This window comes from Microchirus variegatus, assembly GCF_963457635.1.
Source record: "Microchirus variegatus genome assembly, chromosome: 3".
NCBI classification, from domain to species: domain Eukaryota; kingdom Metazoa; phylum Chordata; class Actinopteri; order Pleuronectiformes; family Soleidae; genus Microchirus; species Microchirus variegatus.
The window spans coordinates 14,196,904-14,213,419 of record NC_139804.1 but is presented as its reverse complement, the minus strand read 5'-3'; the positions used below and the strand labels follow the sequence as shown (position 1 = coordinate 14,213,419).

Below are 16,516 nucleotides of genomic sequence, written 5' to 3'. Positions count from 1 at the left end.
AAACATTGCTATTGGGCATGGAGACGATGCACAAAAAGACTAGAACAACTATACCAAATACTAACCTTTCATGTGCTTAATCTTCAGCTAAAAATAACAACAGAGTATATTTTCCATCTCAGACACAGTGACGAATACCTATCATTTCATAGTGAATGGTATGTTCCAGCTCAATAAAAGAAGGGCGCTGTGTGTATGGGTAGGAAAGGAACTACAGTACAAGTGAGCATGCAGATAACGTGTAATAATGGATCACAACCACGATGCAGCGGAATATTGTGTAAGAATACTACACCTTGAATTGAATCCAGTCATCTAAACTCTTCAACATCAAAACATTCTATTTCAATTCAACTTTGATCAACCTGTGAAGTGTAAAGTGAATATTTGATGTGTCGTCTCCCTGTGGGGATGCTACTCATGTGTGACACCAGTGGAGGGCGCACTGTGTTTCTTTCTCCAAGTCTTTAAGGATTTTCAGAAGGTGAGCAGGGCTGAAGATTTCAGTTGAGCCTGAGAGACAAAAAAGACGACGTGTGATCACTTTTCAGTGTGACAGTGTGTATGGATGACAAATGGACAAACACGTAAATATTCTATTTGATCTGGTAATAGTTTCCATGGGTGGGAACTTAGTTTGACTGAAAATATCGACCTCAGGGTCATTTAAAAGTGTTACACCCACAGTCATTGATCTGGCGCTGATGTATGTTTGCAGTATTGTATTATATTGTACTATACCATCAACCTGCCCAGGTACTGCAGGTGGAAAATAATCTGCTAAAACCTGGCACAATGCATATTTTCTTGTTGTGCAAAATTAATGTTTTATTGTGCATTGTCCCTGTCCTAATAATAAAATTACAATTACAATTACAAATTGTGTAAGGAATACATGGGGGATTTCTTTAACACAAGACAAATGACTTTAAACGCTGACGTCATTCCATCCTCCATTATATATTATACATATAATAGTATGAAACACAATAAGCACAGTCAGTCACTTGACAAAGGTAGCACCATTAGGATCAGTGGGAGTGAAGTGAGTCACTGGGTAGGTAGGTAGGTAGGTAGGTAGGTAGGTAGGTAGGTAGGTAGGTAGGTAGGTGGATGAACACTTACGTGAATTCATGAATGACATTCTGACCTGTGGATTAACGTCCAAATGTTGTTTTTGTTTTGTTATTCTGCAGGTTGCTCTTCTGTGACTTCTGGTGGAGCTGTGGGGTCCAGGAAATCTGGGTGCTGGAGTTCCTTTAGGTATTTAGGTGGCGTGAGAACATGTGTGGAACCTTCAGGGGACAAAAGATGTTCAAGACGGACTGAATCATGACTGAATCATTCAATTTCCCCCTGGGGTCAAATATAAATAAATATGAATGCAGCCATAGTTTAATATCATTGATGGTACGACAACCACATGTACAACATTTATAATTTTCCCTGGTCTCCGGCTTTTCTAGTTTAACCATTCATTGTTTTTCATTTATGTATTAGTCAAGAAATAAAATGACTCTAAAACTAAAAACAAGGGTGAATTAGTGACATCTAGTGGTGAGAGTTGGCACATGCACTGCTTCATAATTACTAGTAACATGAAATCAACAATTCTATTGAGGTGCTTATGTGCATATAAGTGCTTATTTTAGGTCACTGTGATTAAGATTAGTTCTTCAGAGATTAGATTTGCAGTATTGATCAGTGTTTTATCGTCTGCCTGATGGTCACAACTCATATTAACAGTCCAGCAGAACATCAGAGGGATAGTAGAGGATTCACTCCACACACTGAAGACGGTTCGGACTTTTGTGACTGTGGATTTTCATTGTGTTTTTTGCCAACGTTGTTAGAAGGTACAAAGAGGTTCCCAAATCAGGCAGATATACTCTAAATGAATCTGCAACACGTTTATTCAACAATTAAAACAAGCTCTCAGCTTCTTAAATGAGAATAGTTTCTGGTTTCTTTGCTCCGTATAACAAAGAAATCATTGAATCTTAATCATTTTGGTTGTGGACAAAACAAGATATTTGAGTTCACATTTTTCAACATTTTCTGACACTTTATGGAACTAAACAAGTACTCGATTCATTGAGATCAGGAACATAATCGTTAGTTGCAGCCCTACTCTCAACACAACCTGATCAAACATGCATGTGAATGGGTAGGAAAGATGTGCAGTATGTGTGAGTGAATGGGTGAAAGGCAAATACTGACAAAGACCAGAATTTCACCAATATGAAGAGAGCAGTAGGCTATTCGCGACCTGCAGAACCGCGTCCATTGTTATGAGCTTGTACACAATGTCTGTACAACAAATACATATTTTTGACACAGTGTTTTCAGGAATTGCAACTGACAAAAAATATGCATGTACTGCACAATAAAACCAATGTATCTTGCCTAAGCAGTGCTTAAAGTATTCAGACACATTTTGCAATGGCTCAAGGGTCCGGGCAGACTCTGGTTTTTAGCCATGATCGAGGCACTTGAAAGAGCAGCTGGTCAGCTGACTGCAGAGCTCTGTGTTAGGCGTTCAGGTGTCGTTACGACGTTTAAAAACAAACATAATCATCCTAAAACAGACAAAGAGACCAGGGCAGGAGTGATATCATGTGCTCTACAGAAGCAGTTCTGCAGCATTTTCAACTCTCAACTCACCAATTAGGGCCTCCCACTTTCCATTGGCCTGGGTGACCTCATACACACAGCGCATCTCACTGTATGTCATCCCTCCAATGATAAAGATGATGATCCTGGGTCCTGTCTTCATCTCTGTGGGACCTCTGTTCTTGTGCCAGTTACCATAGCGAGCACTGGATGGTGAGAAAAATAGGATTGGGATTGTCACAGGCAGCCCTGCCACCCTCATGTGGAGGATAAAGTAGTTGACGATGACAGAATAAAATGCACACTGTAAAAAGAAAACTATGAATAGACAGAGATCGAGAATATTGCTTCCTTCCTGTTAAAGGTTGGCTTCCCTTTGTGTCTGTAACGTTCAACAAGCTGTGTAAAATAACATGAGAAGATGTCAGGTTAAGAGATCAAACACATTTAATTTGATTTTCATACCTCGATGGAGCACTGGCTTTGGCGGACACTTGTCGTTGGGAAATGTACGGGTACTGCTTGAGGTCAAGTTTATCTTCAATAGCATCCTGTGGGATGAAAATTAAACATTAATCATCAAACACAGCTTATAAAGTCTCATTCTGAAAGGACGTTAGTATTAACATTTCAAATATTACTGTATTCACTGATCCTTAACCCCCTATAGGCCTCTTTAGGGCTTGAAGAAAGTTGGACAATAAATCTGCCCTTTTTGGACTTCTTTGCTTGAACTGATTCATCTTTGTGTAGCAGACCAGCCTTTTTAACCAGAACCTCCTCACTGACATCATGAATAAAGACAAGCTGCTTATCTTTGAGACAAAATGATTTTTGTTGCTGTAAAAGTAAAAACTGAGCCTCATTCAGCACTTAAAGCTCTGACCAGTGAAGTCTAAAGACAAACTAAACATTTTCCATGTGATTGGACAACTGTATATTTCTGGCATAATTGAAACGATGATTGCCTTGATGAAAGATTTTAACTACAAGCTCTAGATCCATCTGTAGTAGTGGAAAAACAACAACAACAACAATACTGTGTGTAGTCATACTGTCACAAGAGAATCACCTCAATGAGATCCTTGACCAGAGGAGTCCACCTGGAGAGCTGGTAGGTCTGCTCACTGACTCTCTCTTTACGGTCTGCTTTCTTGGCCTTCTTGGTCGTACCCTGTGAAAAGACACATCACAGTGTAGTTAAAATGGCCCAAATGGAAACAGCAACACAGTAAATGAGCTTTTCTTAATGAGACACTGAGGTTCCAGGTCAGGACAGCTCACCTCAGAGACAACAGCTACCCCCATGTGAGCCATGTTTGAAATGATGTCACTGTCTTCTGGTGGGATGTTGGCATGCTGCAGGAGCTTACAGAGGTTCTCCTCTGTCACTCCTGACACACACACACACAATAATGATGTCATGCATGGCAACACAAAAAAAGCAGAATTCACAAGTACATTAACATTTTTTTATAAGAAACGAGCTAGTCGACCAAAATGAGTTTTGAAACCTGACACCACTGTCATATAAATATATATTCTCTCCACTGCCCCCTAGTGCTTGCTCATTCAACTGTTGGGTTTCTCTTCTCTCTATAATATTGTGAACTGTAATGATACTGTATGTATGATACATTCATTTGTATATTAAGTACAGTTTCTACAATAATCTTTAACTACCACATGAAGAAAAGGCCACTGTATCAGTTTGAATTGACTTTATAATGTAGCAGGATATGTGCTGTTTGCGTGTCTATGCGCAGGGAACAACAACTGACCATTCTTAAGGAAGATGTAGAGCAGGATGATGCGGATCTTGTCAGAGACGCTGACGTTGGCATCGAGTAGAACAGGGACAATGAGCCGCATGGGATCCTTGATTTTCTCTCCTTCTGCATCTGTGCCCATTGCCAAATCCTTCAACAGCAAAGGACAGATCAGGTCAGGTCAGGTCAGGTCAGGTCAGGTCAGGTCAGGTCAGGTCAGGTCAGGTCAGGTCAGGTCAGGTCAGGTCAGGTCAGGTCAGGTCGGGAGGTCAGGCAATGGTCGACATGCATTCCAGATGCTAAATATAGAAATATATATATAAAAAAAAACAAAAAAACAACAAGATATTTTTACTGTGGCGTGTTTATGCACTACCGAGACATGCATTGATAATATTATTATGTGATATTAGTGACAGAATCGTTGAGGGAACGAGTGGGGGGGGGGGAATCATTTAAGTGAGGATTTAATCAATTTAATAAATTGTTTTGATTTATTGAGACAAACTAGATCGAGCCAGGGGGCCGTTAACATACCGTTAACGTAGACTTTGTCAGCTGTGATGACTGCCTGGGATCCACCTAACCCACCGCCAAATCTTCTATTTTTTTTAATATTGCCATATGCATCGCAAAAATCGCCCTAATTCCCACTGTGCTCCAGTGTCCTGAGTGAGGGAGTGCGTATATTTCATTGAGTTGTTTGTACGTAAAACAAACTGAGGTTTCTCTCATTTACCTGTTCCACACGACAGAGTTTGTCCACAGTGCCCTGGTACCGGTTCATACAATCCTCAGCCAGGTGGAGGTGAGTTGAATACTAAGACTCAGAGAAGAGAATAACAAGTAAATGAGTCGTGTGGAGGATCTTGTTACATGATCTGTGTGCTGTTCAAAGAGCTTTTACAGTTTCTCGAGCAGCAGCATGGCATCTCAGACGCTGTCTGTACATCAGGTCCAATGCTTTATTCATATGGATTCTTATGATAAATTAAAGCTGTATGGTATTGCAATTAAAAGGCTGCAAAGACAGAGTAAGCCATCACATCACATGGATGATACACCACTAAAAAACTTGTAATATTACAACTTTCTTCTCAAAATCTTTGATATTTTCTTCTTCATACCATAGTCCTGCACAGTTAACACCTGGACCTACTGTAAGTGTGCAGTAACCTACCTTACTAAGCTCTTTCTGATACTGAGGCATCTTCTTCAACATCTGAGCCAATTCCTTCATGGTGGTCTGAAAAACACAATTTATGTAAATTTACCGTCCACTTTTTATTATTATAAACTGAGAATGAAGATTTACAAAAGGCAGCAAGTCATATGTGGTAGATTCTTTAGTCTTTTGTCACTGTTTGGACATAACCATAAACATAACCCTCAAATTCAAGGACAGCATATTATTCTTAGGATCTAGCAGAAATCTTGTCTTCCCTCCTGTGCTCTTTTTGCCTTCTTGTTCTGTGGTTGTTTGTCCCGTTTGCCTGTTTTTGAAGGATACATTTCTGTCCTTCACAGAAGAAGAATAAATAAATATAATACACTCTAAAATAAAAAAGCTTTTTATCAGCTGATTCTTCATATTAATGAATTTTTTTTTTTTTGTGAATTAAAGAGGCTTGTTAAGAAGTTGTTACTATTGTTGGAGAATTAATGTCTTATTTCTGTCCAAATTCAAATCATATTCCACGTTAGTAACATTTACTCTTTACTCCAAGCCTGTGACGACTTCTGGTCCATTGAGCTCACTCCAAAACTCTGTAGCCAATCAACAGGCAGCTTCATAAGGCCCGCCCACAAACACAAAACCACAATGCATAGAACAAACCTGGGAGCGCAAAGTGCATTTTCAAACAATAAAATACAATCTCTTTGAATGATTAAATCCTTTTTTTTTTTTTTGCTTCATGAAAAGTGAAAATATTTACACAAATCTAATTCCATCATATTGGAGTACAAACAGTGCAGACACAGTGAGTCCTTTACCTTTTCTCCAGTGTTCATCTTTTTGCTGGCAGAAAATTCTTTCAGAGAGCGAGTGACAGCCCTGTGCAGAAGAAGAAGAAGCAGAAGAGTACCTGAATAATGACTGTGACAGCTTTGGATCAGAGCATTTATCATCCAAGTTATCATCCTGCCTCACTTCAGTCACATTTGGATGCTGCGTCCTTCTAAAAACAGACTCTGCCAAGCAACACTATCAGACCTGACTGAGGGGAGTTTACATGGGCAGGTTTATTAGAATGGACTTTCCCAACATGTTTGTGTTTCTGTAAGCAGCCTGGGAAACTCAGAGAATGACAGAGAAAGTCATGACAGCTGACAGCTTTAATCAGCATTGTGTGAACAAAGTCATTTAAAGCGGACTATTGAAATGTAAAGTGCTTTATAAATAAAATCTAGCTACTCACGTCGACACCTCTGCAATGTGTTTGTGTCTCAGTGTCAGCCACAGGTCATCGTCTTCATCCAGCACCACCTCCTTCATCCTGGTTTCTCCCATCCCACTCGTCTCAAAACTGACAGACACAGTAAACCCAGTGACATTTGTTTCGTTAGGAGCTGTGGGTCAGTTAAAAAAGTCAAAACTAAACTTTCAGTCCGTTCAAATCTTAGACCTATTCTTTTAAAATGTTAAAAACGTAAATGGTGATTTATTAAACTGATAGTATGGTATTTCTATGTAAAAAAACAAAAAACCTATAACCGTGATATGAAGCGAACATGGATTCTGTGAACTGTTCCACCACTAACATGCACATTTCTAAGCCAAATTGGAAAGCCCAGAATTTCCATTTAGCCATTTCCATTTATGTTTCTGTCTGACTGGGGCTCAGTGACTCATGCAGCTGTATTACCTGTAGACATCGTTCTCGACAGCCATCAGGTCATAGGCCATGGCCTGCAGCGTGAGCTCATGCAGGACAGGAGACACAGGATCAAAGCCTCGGTCCAGAATGACCAACTGAGTACGAGACTTGTCTGGACCCTGGAGGAGTAAACCAGCACTGTTCATTATTTTACTGTATTTTACTAAATGATCAATAACATGTGATTGAAAACACAATATCTGAGTAATGCTGAGTTCTAATCTAATCTAATTGCGTTTACTCGATGGCCAATAAGTGTTGAGACTTGACTTTCCAGCAGCGAGACTCCGCTCATAATGGATGGGGAGACGTATTATTTTTGTGTGTGGGCACACGGAGCTCTACGACACTGAGAAGAAGCACGGAGGGTGTTGTGAAACCGCACATAACGGCGGTTTCTTCGCTGCAGATATTTCCACAACAAAGAGTGCAACAATGCTTTGGTAGATGGCGAAAAGAAATGCCCATTATTTCTGTTTAAAACATCGTTCATCGCGTCACAAAATGATCATGCGGCGCGATAGATGAACAATTAATCAAACTGCTATTGTAATCTCAATATAGCAGGAGGGACAATATCTATTGAAGCTATGTGCTATGTGCTAAAGCAGCAAATCAGTGCGTAAGATTTAGCTCTAGAGCAGGGGCCACAACTTAAAAATGTATAATTTATAGTATAAAAATACATATAAATTAGCAAAAAATAACAAAATAGTTTAAATGCACTGCAGTACAAGGACAATGTCATTCTTAAAAATACAGTCAATTATCTTTTGTTGATTGAATATTTACTTAGCCTTATCAATCTATTTGTGTTCTGTATTTCCCTCATTCATTCGTGGCTTTATGCTCAAAAAGCATGAGGCCAAACATCATTAGACAAATTAATTGGCAAAGATATCAAATTACAAAATGATGCCTACTTTGCATATTAGCATGTTTCTTCTTTTGTAACAGAACAAATGCTTTTTTTTTTTTTTTAACTCTTGAAAATGTTTTTCAAGCAATGTGTTTAAGAAATTCACTAAATTATATCAGAAATCAAAGTAGGCTTTATTCCCAGTATACTTTATTCTAATATATCCTCACACTCATCTCCTGTTGTCAATAGGTAAAATATGAGCACAATATGCATGATTGCCCTCTGGTGGTAGCATGTCAAAAATTATTTTTCATGATCAAATATAGGTATTTATTGGTGACAATAGCAGCAGGCGGGCCGCACAATTACAGCAGGGCCACCAAGGGGTTGAGTAGCCCAGGCTATTTATGCATTGCCGCATTGATTGTGAAATGATTTGATCTAGGACCACATACTGAAGTGAGTGACACATATCTGATGTGAGAATTGGAAATGTCTGTGTCCTCACAGCCCTGAAAGATCAGATTTGAGCCATAGTGATTTTCTGATTGTCTTTTTTTTAGCTCCACATCATACCTCTCCCATTGTTGGGTCATCAGCCTTGTAGCCATCCAGCTTTTCCTGAAGCATCTGGGCCAGGACTGCACAGTCTTTGTACTCCCTGAACCATCACACATGCACACACACGCACAATCGACTTTAGTAAAGAGAGGCCTTCATTCACTGTGAACAGCCTTAGCTCATGAATGCTACAAAACACTACTCACCCTCTGTATCGGACTCCAGGATACTCTTTGAGTGTGGCACAGAGGGTGGCAATCTGCTCTGCACAACGCTCCAGCATGTTATTCTTCACGTCAGCCTTAAAGGGGCTGTAGAAGTCCTGAAAGGCATCCACTTTGTCCAGGGAGAAGACCTGGACACACAGGACACACCAGAGACTTTTAAATGGGTTCATATGTCACAGCAGCCATTTACAAACTGAAGAGATCCAGGGCATGTTTTGAAATCTAAGAAGAATCCTATGAGGCTCATCCAGACCTTAAAACACAACTTTGAACAACACACAAGAATGGGAACCAGAATTCCCATTTATATTTTTGATTTCAGGGCCCACGGTTGGTGTAGTGGTTAGCACTCGTGCCTTTGCAGCAAGAAGACTTCGGAAGGGCCTTTCTGCAAGGAGTTTGCATGTTCTCCCTGTGTGTGTGGAGGTTCTCCGGCTTCCTTCCAATTGGTCACTCTAAATTGACTGTAGGCGTGAGAGTGTGAGTGAAGGATTGCTTGTCTCTATATGTGGCCCTGTGATGGACTGGCCAACTGTCCAGGGTGTATCCCGCCTATTGCCCGATGTCAGCTGAGATGGGCACAGCGACCCTCCGGTGGAGGATAAAGTGGTAGATGATGGATGGAATTTCGATTTCATGTGATCATGGGGTCCTGGCTGTGCTTATGCACCAAGCAGCAGTTGGGAGTTTGGAGGCCCTGGGATGGCTGCTGGATGGCAATGACAGTGTGACCTGAAGGGGCGTGATAGGGAGGGACAGCCAGTAGTGTCATTTTATTTTGATTCGTTTTAGTCACATTTAGTCCCATTTAGTCCCATTTAGTCCCATGTTTGCGTGGTCAAATTTTTTTTATGGTGCTACTATAATTTACGGTAATTGTAAGGAAACCGCACTGAAGAGCTGCTGGTAGTGACTGTGAGTATTTCAAGATTCATATACTGCTGGACTCCCAGGGCTGTGATACTACCTGCATCCATAATATGTAGCACTTTTACTGTGTACTTTTCGAGTAATACTTTGTCAAAATCCATTACAGAGGACAAGAATAAGCATATTTTGCCCAACTTTGACATGGAATAAAAATGTATTTTCCATAAGTTGTCCAATATTCATACACAACTGGACTTAGTACTTCCTACACTACTATCAGAGTATTTCCTCTAGCACTGTGTAAATCTGAAACTTGAATTCATAAGTCGGTCTTTTTCCAGTCATGACACCAACAAGTATGGCCATGGATACAACTTGAGAACTGAGCTGACCATCAGTCAGCAGACGTTGACTGTGGTCGACCCAGAGCATAAGAGTTGAGTCAGATTTGCCAATCTTCTTTTCTTTGTGGTATTCGTAAACTGAAGGGGCGAGGACTCGAAACTATGCAAAGGCTGATCAGGTGTAAACCAGGATTGGAAAGCATACGCACGTTTCATGAACCACGTATTTACACCTGAATCTGCACCACTGTGTCTAGCATTATCAGGTGCAGTCTGGGTGAATGAGGTGAGGCAGCAGTAGATGAATGGTAGAATGGGTCATCTGTCCATCAGAAGGTCATCACTTTCATCCCTGGCTCCTCAGCCATTAACCCCAAGTTGCTCCTGATGGCTGTGAAATGTTATCGATCTAACTCTAGCAATTCCGCACACAAAGTCAATGGTCCACAGCACTCCACAGTACTCCATGTCACCAAAACAAATCAAACCATTCACAGTTTCTCTTCTCGCAGGTGAACACATGATGCTACACACCTGAAATCATCCCAAACCTCATTCATTCCAGTTATACTGTAAGTGGCTGCTGTGTTCTGTCCTACCTGTGACTCATAGGGCAGGAAGGCGATGTGAATCTCAGTCAAGGCCTTCATGAATTTGGATGCACGGGATTTGGTCAACAGTCCAAATAATGACTCTGGGATTGCTGCAAAGAATCCCAGAAAACATTATTACTGTCTGATATACTGTCATAGTGGAGTCAAATAATGTTGGTGTCAGTATGGGATATTTTAACTAGCTTAAATTGGTAGCTATAGTTGTGCAGAGTATATATGGTTGTGTTCTTGAAGTGGCACCAATATAGCACATGAAGTGTGATGGATCAGAGGATGTAAGACCTATGGTCTGTCAATCTTTATAGTTTATACAGTATAAAGAGGAATGTTCCAGGAAGGTCGAGATAAAGTCTGGGATTGTAAGGGTTCCATTTGTGATTTACTCACTGTCGGTGAAGAAGACATGAGCAGCTCTGTATCTTGGAGACTTCGGGTCTCTAAAGTCGTCAATCAGACCTTCAACAGACTGGGACAGTAGAAAAAAAGGCTCAACACATTTGGACATTTATTATTCTGTTTAAAAACGTAATATAAGGAACGGGGTGTTTCTCTATATTATCCCCAGCCACACACACAAACCATAGCACTGTCCCAATTCATCTGATGGTTGATTTTGTGTCACAACCATGCTGTCACTCACATGTATATTTTGAAGCCAGGACATGAGTGAGAAGAGCTATTTCATTTACCTCATCTGAAGGTGTAATCAGGTAGATGGCTTCCATGCTGGGTAGAGGCTCACGCCGCTTGGTGATGTCTTCAACAACTGAGAGAAAAAGAGCAGTGACCAGTACTTGTCAATGCAGTTCAATTGAACTCTCTATCTATCTATCTATCTATCTATCTATCTATCTATCTATCTATCTATCTATCTATCTATCTATCTATCTATCTATCTATCTATCTATCTATCTATCTATCTATCTATCTATCTATCTATCTATCTATCTATCTATCTATCTATCTATCTATCTATCTATCTACTTTCACAAGACACACTTACTGGTGATTCCCTCTGCCATGATGTCTGTCATTTTACAACAAGAGGAAACCATCCTCATACTCATCTTATCCACAACCAGCACCTAGAACACAGTTGCACACAATGACAGCGTTTAGAATAGACTTTATAGACATATTTTTTGGGTAGTTTCATACAAATGTAACTCTCGTCACCACATATGAGAATAAGATGAGAAGAATACCAAGACCATTACCTTCCACTTTCCTTTTTCTCTTGCCTTCTTGATGACATTATTCATGATCTCTATAAAGAAAAAACACATGTTATTACTTCTTCACGGTACAACTGGACAAGAGAAAGTACATATTGACATATGACATCTCATTAGGAAACACAAATACGAGTGATTGACAGAGAATATGTCACATTTCAGCAATTGTTGAAATGTGACATATTTCAACGTGTACAGCATCCCAACTTTCCTCAGAGAGGGTTTAACTCCTGCCCAGTCTGTCAAACGTAAACAAAGGTCCCACTCCAATCACTGGCTCTAATCTGCTCCCAATCCTCTTACCCATCCACCATTCGCAAACACTATTTAACACTATTCCTGTGCCTGTGTTGTCAGCGGATATGACTTCATGAGAGAAACACCATCACTCTCTCTCTCTCACACACACAACACACAGACAGAGAATCTGTGAGAGAGAAAATATGTCAGCATGTTGTGCTTCACTCACATAGAAGAGGACAACTCTACAGCGAATGATAGTGACCGTGAACTCACTTTGACACAGTTATAAGGGAAAAACATATATGAGTCTTAAAGCAGGACCAACTCGGAAGAGAAAGAGAATTTTTTTCCTAACCAATTCGAAAGATCCTTAGTACTAATATTCCTTTCAGCCGTCTCTGTCAGCAAAAGTAGTTATTATCAGTGTTCTAGACATATTATCTGTCATTGTCCAATCAGAATCATCAGATTCAAGTCATGTTTTATGGTCCCGCCATATTTGATTGGCGTGGAGAATCGCCCCAGCAGTCTCCCATTGACTCTCATGTTAAACCTTTTTTTTTTCAGAAAAATTACTCTGCAAATCATTTTCCGTGAGGATCTTGGGGCTCGCCCAAACGTACTTGGGTCATATGTAAACTGAGCAAAGAGGTAGACTCACGACTCCCGATAAGTTGTTCGCCTCTCTGATGACGGCACTCTCAGCGAAGCTCACTGTTTTAAAAATACATGCAGAATTGTGCTGGTTTAACTGGTCCCAGCACTAACTGATAAGTATACGTAGTTTTACCAGTGCCACGGAGTTCACGCTTTCATACGTGTTAGCTGTTTATGGCTCGTAGCAGCGGACAGCAGTCATTTGAAGGGGGACCGTATCTATGTTCCCCGGGTTTGAATGTGACTGGGGAACATAGGACCCTTTCTCTAACCCTAACCCTAACCCTAACCCTACCCTTTTTCAAAAAAAGGGTCCCACCTTTTTTGGGAAAAACAGGGAACATAGGACCCGGGGAACATAGGTAAGACCCCTTTGAAGCGACGTCCGTTAGCTTGTTTGCTAACATTGTTGATGTTTGTATCGCTCAGGGTTTAACTGCAGGTTAAACTTCACGCAAATCAGACAAAATAAACTGTTTTGTGTAAGAAAATATTGTACTAAGATGCATTTAGCAACATCTAAAGATCCAATTATGCACTTTCCTTTACACTTAATAAATAATTTGACTGCACTATCTTGTCACATGTTTGTTGTATGTATCTGGTAAAGCAGGGGTGTCAAACTCAAATACAGAGTGGGCCAAAATTTAAAACTGAACAAAGCCGCGGGCCAAGGTTGAACAAATTAACCTTTTAATAGGGACCCAAACAAGTTTTGCATTGAATATTGAACAAGCAAGGCTTATATAACGTTATAGTGACATTCAAAATCGAGTTTCAAATAATAATAATAATAATTAAAAAATATCAATGGCATATCAAATAAAATTTAAATAAAAATTGAATGCACCTTAAATACAGGATAAGCGGTAGATAATGGATGGATAAAAATGTAATGCCTCTTTTCTATTTGCAGCCTTCTGAGGTAAATATCAAAATAAACTTTTTCCACAGGCTAATAATACATTTGAAAATAAAATAACAATAATGAATGAATCAAACATTCAAGCCTTGAAGTAGCAAGAGAAAGTGCATGAATAAAACGTTAATTATTGCTCAGTTTGCTACACTGATTTGCTTTAACACTGAATATGGAACAAGCAACGCTTATATAACTTAATAGTGCAAAATCAACTTCAAAACATCAATGGCATATTAAATAAAATTTAAATAAAAATTGAATGCCTCTTTTCTATTTGCAGCCTTCTGAGGTAAATATCAACATTAACTTTTTCCACAAGCTAATAAATTTGAAAATAAAATAACAATGAATACAAAACAACAGCAGAGCATTATGGGATTTGTAGTATTAGCGGTGAATGCTGTGTTACAGCAGCGGTGCCGCTGTATAATACCGGCGGGCCAGCTCTAATGTTAATTTGATATTGCCTCAAGGGCCAAATGAAATTACACGGCGGGCCAAATTTGGCACCCATGTGGTAAAGGTTGTGAAAGCTTTTGATCCTTGGTCAGTTAATAAATACTTTACTTAATATGCTGCCCCTGTCTTTATGTGGTTGCTGAAATTTTCTTCAGGAACTGCCACTGCTAACTGATGCTCATGGTAAAGACAGTCAAGGGCGTAGGTTTGCGTATGAGAAAGCCCGAGATGAGAAGTCCCTGCCAGTATAACAGGGCAAACTTATTTCTCTTTTACTTCTATTTCTACCTTGTTATGATTTGTGGCTGTAACACTGCAAATACTATGGAAGGAATAAAGGAATATTCGATCTTTATTTTTTCAAATAATTATTAGTAGTTTATGATCTCACTGTCATTAGACTGAATACCACTTTGTGAGTGTACTTTTTTGACTAATCCAGGGTCACAAATGAGATGAGAAACATCGTCCATTTTTGAAAAGGTATAAAATCCATCATTTTAACAAGACAATCAAAGGTGGCAGACTTCACCCCATTCACTCAACAAGCCTCTGGCGGCCTCTGTTGGTCATATTGGCAGGTGCAAGTGTGGAAGCACAAACAAACCGACAGACAGATAGACACGAAAAGTAGTTTATGGTTTCACTTTCACTGGACTCAGTAGCTCTGATACTTAATCCAAGTATAAATTTGAGATCTCTGTTCACAACTACATGCGATCTCACCTCTAAATGACAACCATTCTTCTGCATTGACGCGCCTTTACATCACTGACCCTATCACCACCACCTATCGTCTCAGCTCGCCTCGGCACTGAGCGGTTTAGGTTGGTTTTCCACTACAAAATAGTACCTACTCAACATGTCTTCACTGCACGACTTGTAAAGCAGTTGTTGTCAGTGTACTGAATCATTAGAATCAGTGAATTCATTCATTTGTACATTATATCACACATGACACCATGTAGACCACGCGTCAAACTCAAGGCCCGGGGGCCAGATGTGGCCCGCCACGTCATTTTATGTGGCTCGGGAGTGATTTATTAGTCTATGTTAAAATAGGTCTATGCTGCTTTAAGGCGTGCGTTGACCATAAACTATCTCCCACAATGCATGGCAATTGCGTTACCCGCAAAGTGACAGCATCCTGCCACTAGATCGCAGTGTATCATTGTATATGTATCATGCGACGAGTGAAATTGAGATTGAGACTCTGATCGCAGCAGAATGTGTTCAGAAAAGCCACAACCAAAAACGATGAGGCAGTGAATGCTAGCTTCATTGTGGCTGAAGAATTCATCCGTACTTCAAAGTCTTTTTCTGAGGGTGTGTTTTTGAAGCAGTGCATACTGAAGGTGTGTGAGCAGGTCTGCCCTGACCAGATACAGACTTTTAAAACTGTTAGTTTGTCAATAAACACCATCGTGGACCGGGTTACATCCATAATGCATCATATTTGTAACTTGAATAAGTAATAAATACAGAAAGTTATTTAGCAATATGTTATTTAGCAAATAGTTACCGTTATTTTACATTATATTTGGTTACATTTATTCTGTCTTACAGTTACATCTTGCCCTTTGAGGGTAACCATTATGCTGATGTGGCCCTCACTGAAAATGAGTTTGACACCCCTGATGTAGACAATCAAAATGACAAAAAAAACAATGATCCAAAGACTAAACTATAGACAAAGTGTAAAAACGGCACTAAAAGACAGAGGAAAACTCCATTGAATCGTGACCTTAAAATCGAATAATTATTACTGTTGTTGTTGAAATGTTAATTGTTCATGTTATTGTTGACATTGGATGATGATTTCCTTCCACTTGTCTGTTGACACAGTCTCTTGTAACGCTGTGTCCAGCAAAGACAAAGAATGTGTCCTTCATCCTCCTCCTCTTAGATTTATGTCACAGCTCTTAATCCGCACAGAGAAAGATTAGTGAGGAAGGATTTACACAGGGACTCACAGGACTCTAATATGCTCTGTGCTCCAATATTCAGACCAACGCTGATGTGGTGAGCACATACATACCAAAGGTAGAACTAAATAATATAACTTAGAACTTAACTAAAGCTGCAGTGACAAAAATTGTGTGCCTTCACAAAACAACATACTTTCACTTCTTTGGAATAATAATAATAATAATGATAACATGCTCCAGTTAAATAATCAAATATAAATCAATGTCTTATCATAAATGTATTAATTAACACTTACTTTCTCCAACAATTGCTTTTAGTCCCAGTGGTGACAT

The 16,516-nt window shown here is 39.7% G+C and overlaps 1 protein-coding gene across 1 annotated transcript; it reads right to left on the bottom strand.

Moving 5' to 3' along the window:
* Window positions 1–1,185: 1,185 nt before the first annotated feature.
* LOC310924376 (syntaxin-binding protein 1-like) lies at window positions 1,186–16,516 on the bottom strand (the record flags this gene model as incomplete). Its single annotated transcript, XM_083886090.1, has 19 exons — window positions 1,186–1,295; window positions 2,665–2,819; window positions 3,079–3,164; window positions 3,686–3,787; window positions 3,898–4,007; window positions 4,395–4,533; window positions 5,122–5,202; window positions 5,563–5,628; window positions 6,378–6,438; window positions 6,803–6,910; window positions 7,250–7,380; window positions 8,700–8,784; window positions 8,891–9,039; window positions 10,725–10,828; window positions 11,127–11,205; window positions 11,429–11,505; window positions 11,743–11,824; window positions 11,957–12,006; window positions 16,480–16,516. The coding sequence occupies 19 exons, from the start codon at window positions 16,514–16,516 to the stop codon at window positions 1,186–1,188; spliced, it is 1,812 nt and encodes a 603-aa protein (XP_083742216.1).